The 7,704-nt window shown below is 40.7% G+C and overlaps 1 protein-coding gene and 1 long non-coding RNA gene across 2 annotated transcripts; one reads left to right on the forward strand and one right to left on the reverse strand.

The window, feature by feature from the left end:
• The first annotated feature begins 331 nt into the window (after positions 1–331).
• LOC116672225 (uncharacterized) lies at positions 332–7,496 on the forward strand. The gene is made up of 2 exons (XR_004327500.1): positions 332–534; positions 5,102–7,496. It is a non-coding gene; the product is annotated as an uncharacterized LOC116672225 (long non-coding RNA).
• On the reverse strand, positions 1,073–2,621 carry sox32 (SRY-box transcription factor 32). The gene is made up of 2 exons (XM_032503922.1): positions 2,141–2,621; positions 1,073–1,876 (listed from the first exon to the last, which is right to left on the reverse strand). The coding sequence occupies exons 1-2, from the start codon at positions 2,493–2,495 to the stop codon at positions 1,215–1,217; spliced, it is 1,017 nt and encodes a 338-aa protein (XP_032359813.1). The 5' UTR covers positions 2,496–2,621; the 3' UTR covers positions 1,073–1,214.
• Positions 7,497–7,704: the final 208 nt, after the last annotated feature.

The following is a 7,704-nucleotide window of genomic DNA, read 5'->3' on the forward strand; positions in this document are numbered from 1 at the left end:
TTGCAGGGATGCCACTTCTATGTAGAAAAAACTTAAGGGAACATAAAGACAAATTAAAAAATGTGTATTGATATCACACACACATCAATAAGCATTTGTGCTGTCTATTTACATGTCTTCAAAAAAGGCCCAAAGGCCGCTTTTCTCTTCAGAACGGTTTAGAACAGTTCAGTAGGCCATAGACGATCTTTGGTCATATCTAACTAATCCACCCTTGTGTGATTCCTCTTCACTATATAGGATCTTTGTTTTGTCTGCAAGACGGACCAGCCTTCCATTGGCTGACAAGACATAAGCTTTTGATTAGTCAGAATGATCTCCCAGAGCATCATGGGAAATTTACATGGCCGTTGGCATCAAAGCTAGCAGCAATAAATTCATAAATTATGGACATAAAGTCTATCAATCTTGGATGTAACAGTTTGGATTTATTGCACAAAGACCCCAAAAAACCCTGGATTTCCTGGCTGGATACCAAACCTTCTGCACACCAAAGACATCAACCGACAGCGCAGCTACTAGCTGCAGACAATGGTATGTTTCTTCTCATTACAGTTATAAAATTATTAAGTTATGAATCGAACATGCCGTTTTTGTCGTATATGACAAGCTCGGGCTGAGAGGGGGCCCTACACCGGTTTTACACATCAAGATTTACTCACAAGCAAACTGTTTTCTGTGACTGTTTTACTGTTGTTGTTATTCCAGTCTGTAAGTCTCACAAAATAAATCGCCAACAATGTCAACCTACTATATAATTAAAAAAAATAAACTTTATGGAGGGTCTAAATCTAAGTCAAAAAGTTGCTATTAAGTTGCAGTATGGGAAGTGTGTGATCCAGTGTTTTTGAAGCCTTGATCCGTCAGGGACCAAAACTCTGTGCTTTTGGTCTTTAATGCATCTATGTTGACCATTCTTTTTACAATCTGTCTCAACTTTACGAAACTGAAATTCTAAATTACTGGCCTTTAAACATCTGTACATGAAAAAAAATCTTTAACTGTTTTAGTCTGTCTTGCCTTTTTTTTTTGATTTTTCAGATATTAATAAGGACATACATTGTAAGTGGAATTAATTATTTATTGATACACTTACATTGAAAGACAGTACAGTAGTCATTTAACTTCAAACAAAAAACACAACATATACTTTCAGCAGTCATTATCAGATGATACATTGACAATTTAAATAAATACACAATTGTTTTGTAGTTTTATGAAAGTGAGCGTCCCTCTCTGTGACTGCTCTGATAGCTGCTGGGATCCACTGACTCAGGCCTGTGAGGGCTTGGACCCAGGTACTGTTCGAACTCGCTGCGGTCCAGATCGTACAGCATGTCCTGCTGAACCTGTTCCAGGTAAAACTCCAGGGAGGGCCAAGCAGGGCTCAGCAGGCCCCCGTTAACCCTACTGCACTCCCCTTGACCCACATGGAGACCTGCAGCGCTGGCGAGACCATACTGCATGTGCCCGTGCTGACTGCCAAAACACACCTGAGGCTCTGCAGGGTACGCAGGATGGTTTGGGTACACAACAGGCTTATTTGAGAAAACATCTGCTGCTGCTGTGTTTGGAAAAACGGGACTGTTTGGGTAGCTGCTGCGCAAAGGGGTGAAGTTGGCTGTGAAAGCGTTTGGGTAGGATTGCTGGTTCTGGAGCAGGTAGGTGAGGTTGTAAGGCACTGGGAACCCTGAGCTGCAGAGGGGGGAGTGAGAAACCTCTGCACCATGGGGTTTGGAGCTCTTCTTCAGTTGCCTCCTCCTGCGGGGCCGGTACTTGTAGTTGGGATAGTCAATGGTGTGCTGGACTCTCAGACGCTCTGCTTCCTGCATGTATGGGCGCTTCTCAACCAGGGACATGGCCTTCCAGGTTTTTCCTGCAGGAACAGAGTGGGGTTAATGATCTGATTCTGAATACTCATTGGTTTAGAAAAAAATGGACTTGAATGTGAACCTTAACCAACATATATGCTACTAAGCTCTTACTATACCCATTTAAAGCAAGCTTATAGTAATCTTCCCTATATGAGACATCTAGGCCAAAGAACCACAAACATTAAACATTTCCATATTTTAGGCGAGGGCACTTAAACTTTAAAAAACACTTTGCTTATTAATAAGATTTTTAATCAATTTATTACCGAGTATTTTGCTCAGATCCGTGTTCTCCAGGTCGGGGTTAAGCTGCGCCAGCCGCCTTCGCTCCTCTTTGGTCCAGATGATGAAGGCGTTCAGGGGCCTCCTGACTCTCTGCTGCATTGACGCAGACTTGGCCTCCGGGCTGGTGCAGCTGGAGTCTGAGTTCACGGACAGCGGGCTGGAGGGCCCTGAAATCGGGGAGCGCACCTCGGTCAACTGCTCCCCGTCGACGGAACCCGAATCCTCGCTCTCGAACACGGCGCTTTTTGCGCAAAGCTGGAAAGCAGCGGGTTCGTGGCTGAAATACATGTTTACAGATGGTGATGATGTTGTGGCTGTGCTGCAGGCCCCTGTCATCCTTCTGGTGATGCCGAGTGACGGATATATGTGGGCGCTCCGCCAATAGGAGTCCAGGAGGAGTGGATTTAAGGTGTGAATTTCAGGTGTTTTCTCAGATCGGTGATAGGCCCATCTAACGCCCCAATCAACGATCTCACGAAACTTCAGATGAAAAAGAAACGTGGGTTTGCAACACACCTCAATTTGGCTTTTAAACGCTATAATAAAATGGCACAATGTAAAGCTCAGATTAAGCTAAAAAGGCCATAAAACAATCAGATGCACCCATTAAGAACGTTTTGAACCCAATATGACAGAAAAACCTTTTCCTTCTGTATAGTGACACAACCCTAGCCTGTATGATAATTAAAGTATATGGGCAACGACATATAGTAAAGTGTTGAAAATCGTAGAGTCTTTTGAAGTTGAAACATATAATTATACTTCTGTGAAAGGTGTGCATGGGTTTGTTTTATCCTTCTTTAATCACCTATTTGTCAAATACAGGCCTATTTGACTGCTCTGTATTTGTGCACGAAAAGCACTGTTCTTCTTGGGTTTTAATTTGAGAGAAAGTCTTAAAAAACTGTCCGTGATTTACTTAATAAAAGCATGTTAGGTAAATCAAATGACACCTTTGCCTATCAGAGAGAAATGGAATCTAATCAATAGGTCCTGAAAGGCAGATAGGTGAACATCAAAGTGTCCAAGAGGCAGGGCTGGTTACTAATTACATTCTGGCTCTCAGCCCTTATCGGCCATCCACTGTCTCTATCAAAGTACATTTTACACGACTGATACAAACATGATCAAGGCGTGTTTATTACACGATTACTGCGCACAAATATTTGCCCAACAGAAAAACTGATAGGTGTGTCCAAAGAGGCGTGATGAGCTCACCTTTCGACATCAAACAGGAAAAATAGCTCCTTTTTACTCTGTTACATTAAGCCGTTTGAAATAAAAGATGAGAAGATGTGATGAACTGCACCGAGTGACTTTACCAAAGAAGCTTTGGGCAAGCCTTTGGCAATCAAAGAGACACACGTGTGTTGAAATCAGTTAAAACCCAGCCGAAGTTCGGACTCACAGAAACTACAGCAGGATGGCTGACTGTTGTCTCTTTCTATCATTAACCATTGATCATTTAGGCGTACAGTTACAGTGACATTTGGAAAACTACCCTGTAAATATAGAAAATAATAGTAGTAGTTATAGGAAGATTTGAACAAATGCAATGCATAATTATCAGAATAAACACATGTCTGATCACTGTAGAAATACTTAACCTATTAATGGGACATACTGGCTTTGTTATGATGACACACAGTATACAGTAAGTATATACTGTGCCGTCACTATTGAGTACCAAAAAGTACAACACCAAACAGCACTAATACGAATGTGACTGTTAGCCATACAAGCAAGCAAAAAATAAAAACATGTCTCCAGAAACTCGTGAGGCTTGTCCTGTGATCCCACTTTAATATGATAGGATGGCATTACAGGTGATCGCTTCCTCTGTGTGGATTCAATGAATATCTATCTTTGGCACTGGCGACTAACATTAGACAGACAATAGACGCCATTATGCTGACAACGGCGACGTTAAATCTGTAATACACGGACTGACTGATACGGTATACCTGCACCTGCACTGCTTTGTCCGGGCCGCCGAGTCACTCATGATGCCTCTTTGAATTGTAAATACTGTGTATATTGGCTTTGAGCGGAGAGGGGTAATACACATGGAGGAACAGAAACAAGTTTTGTCCCTGTTAGAAACTTGCAGAAAACATCTAAGTATGCACTCTAACGGCTGTAAAACTGTAAAGCAATGACACTTCAAGTCATGTGGAATTGGCACATTCAGTAACAGAAGTGGTACAGGTTACTGTGCTCCTCATATCCCTTTGACATCTGGACTTAAACCATGATGTATCAGTCGAAAGTGATGAATTGGCATGTGGTCTCGAAGGGAAGATGGCAGAAAAAAAAAAGGTCTCAGTGAATCAGCCTGAGACATTTAGATGTTTAAGATAGACTAGGCTATATTCAAAACAGAATTATCCATTTCAATAATCGGTGGTTGTCTAACGCTTTTTTAGTATTTGGTGGAGGGGAAGGAGGGCATCGTTTCCTTCACAGGTTGTCAGAAGTGGTTGAATCCACATCCGCGGCGTTAAACGCGACGCACGCTCCATCGCGCTGGGAAAAGCACTAATGGATTTAATCAATTAGCTTGAACGACGCAGCGTGAATACAATAATGTTAGTTTCGGCTGAGCTTCTCTGTGAAAAGAGTTAGCTAAATATTAAACAATGTTTGGGATTAATATGTGGATTAAAAATGTGAATATCAACGTTGTCATTAACGTTTTTTGTGCATTAACTTATCACCAGGACGATTAATTAACATTATTTTTGCTGTATTATTTGTACTTTAAAAAAAAAAAAGTATAAAAGAATTTTAAGAATCCTTTATTCAAACCCTGTTGATGAATCCTAATCTATAAGGTGACAGTAGGGTATCATTGCATTGTCTCATAGCCAAACAAGCAGAATGGGCACAATGCTTTCTGAATAGGGATTGTTCTGATCACAATGTGCCATTGTATTGGACAGAACTCATATATGGGACACTCCTCTCCTTCTTCACTTTGGATCAGTGGTGGCGAAGCTTGCACAGGTAGAGCTGAAGACCAGGAGTACCTAACCACTCAGTAGGATTTACGAAGGCCCTTGTGGATTCTTGGCAACTCTGGATGATGTTTAGGGATGATAATTGGCTGGATATGGAACACTTTTTCAACTGTAAATGAAAATGATGGTTTTGTTGTTATGGGTGAGTCCACATTTTGAAGGTGTGGATTAGAGATTTGTATCAAAAGAAGATGCCACAACAGCTGCTAAGCACTTGACTCTTCTCTCATGGATACTTGTGGACTTGAGAAAAACATGCATTCAAAAAAGAAATAGACGAAAGCTACAGGAGTGTGAAGCAGGAGGCCTGTGTCTTAACCTCTGATAATGAAGCACTGTATTCCAAACTGTCCTCAGCCACTTCTGTGCCGTCCCACCGACTTTCCTTACAGTGGCTCATTCATAAAGAGCTGCATTGTTTCATAGCTGGAAGGTGTGAAGAGGATAGCAGGACCATGATCTTTGCGGCGAAGGGACTGTATTGCATTGTGTTGTATTGTATGGGCACAGCAGGCCAGCATCAAGATATACTGTCAAGACTCAGACACCATTCTATGCAGTGGTGTACTCCCACCTCCACCTCCACTTCTTAATCACGTGTTTGAGCAGATTCAACACTGAGGCCCGGGGTCCTAAGTGCTAGCCTCCACACTCCCCCCAATGTAAACAGCGCCCTGCCCAGCCCTACGTCAGCCCAGCTGAGAGGATTACATGCCCCCCTGTTGTAGACAGGTTTAATGTAGCCTCATTAGCAGAACACAATGATGCCCCCACCTCTGAGCAGAGATAACAGGCCAGGCTCAGCCAGACTTCAAACACAGACTCAAACCCACAAGCCCAGGTGGTGCAATGTGCAGGGTGCAAAGCCAAAAGAGCAACCGGAGTACTTTTGTTTTTACATTTGCACTGGCTTTATCCATTGGATATAATCTAAGGGCGGAAATGATTGATTGACAGATTTCCTGTTTCTGGTGCATTGCAATGTGAAGATATGCTGTTTTTCTTTGTTTTAGATCATTGTCAACTGTTAGTTGGATGTCACTTTTTGCACTTTGAACTTTAAAAAATAAATAATGCTCAAACATTGGATCTTCAAACATGACAATTGAGAACATGACTGCAAAAAAGAATGATTAAAATAAGAAGTAAGATGAATAACTAGTGATGACTAACTAAATGACAAAAAAAGTCATAATAAATTCAACAAACAAGTTAGAAAAGAGTGTGAAAAAATGACTTGTATAAGTGTGAGAACGGAGATTATTTAAAATAAATCAATAGCAATAAATCAAAGTAATTTGAATGATTTGGGATTAATAACATATAAAAATAATATTTTTTAGACTAAACAAATAATTAGTTAATCTGACAAACTAATCAATGCTGAAAATATGAATTTGTTTCAGTACCCAACATTTTAAAATCCAATTTTTAGTTATTACTAAAGTCACTAAATATAGAGGTCCTAAGTTTGATACATTCTAGAAAATATTGATCAAATCTTCAGTCTGGCTCTTGATCTGTACTCACACTTTTTTCTAATTGTATTAAATTTGTCAATCATGCAGACTGGCTTATGAGGCCAAGCTCCACTTGTTCTGAAAAACAGCACTATTCTTTGTAAATTAGGACTTGTATTCTACTGATAAGAGTCTTATCTGAAGAATTGAATGAGTCTTCCAGTTCTTGTATTGTCCAGACTGCTCAGCTTTGGATGTTAGTGACTTCTTGCCACAGCAGGCCATTTATTACATCCCTGGTTTTTTTCGGACATGAAGTTCCCCTACAGTATACGTGTGACCTTGATCCAACACAACCAGACACACACGTCTCTCCTCAGCAGACAGCAGAAAAGACGCCTACATTTAGCTGTAATTAGCCTTAATTATTAAATGGAACTAGACTGAGACCTGTGAGACACCATGAGATCTGTGTCTGTCTTTAAATGGCTCATTCAAGACAACAGATAACCAAAACAATATGGCCTGCTCTGCTCCAGCAGAATGTTTAATTAAATAGTGTGAACTGGTGAGACTCAGACATTAGATTATTTGGAGCAGAAACCAGAGATAAAATGCTTGTCCTAAAACAGACTAACAACCCTTTTTAGCCAAAGTGAATGGCTGATTTCTTAATTGTAATTGATGGAGAAAATGCTTGATTTGATTTGTATTTGTTTTCTGCAGCCACACATCAGATCAGAGTTGATGTTTATGCTCACTCTTTTACTTGTCTGAGACCTGATAGAAATTCAAAAGGATCTGTTGCTTTGAAGATAAGCGCTGTAGTTCTGCCATAAACAATGATTGTGCTGTTTCTTTCCTGTGGCGTGATTTATTTAAAGTATTATGCTGTAAGAATTTGGGCTGGTTTTCCTGGCCGGGCTGGCTGTGTATGTATCCACTACTTGTGTAGTTTATTGGATACTTTCAGGATTCAGGAAAACACACAGGGAGCCACAAGCAAAATCATCAAAGTGTGACCTTTGTCTCGTATGGTAACAGATTATAAAATGTCCAAATATT

This window comes from Etheostoma spectabile, chromosome 22 (assembly GCF_008692095.1).
Source record: "Etheostoma spectabile isolate EspeVRDwgs_2016 chromosome 22, UIUC_Espe_1.0, whole genome shotgun sequence".
NCBI lineage: Eukaryota > Metazoa > Chordata > Actinopteri > Perciformes > Percidae > Etheostoma > Etheostoma spectabile.

Coding starts and splice junctions, on each gene's coding strand:
- sox32 (XM_032503922.1), bottom strand. CDS start 2,495: ATGACAGGGGCCTGCAGCACAGCCACAACATCATCACCATCTGTAAAC. Junction 1,877..2,140: donor GGATCTGAGCAAAATACTCG/GTAATAAATTGA, acceptor CTGTTCCTGCAG/GAAAAACCTGGAAGGCCATG.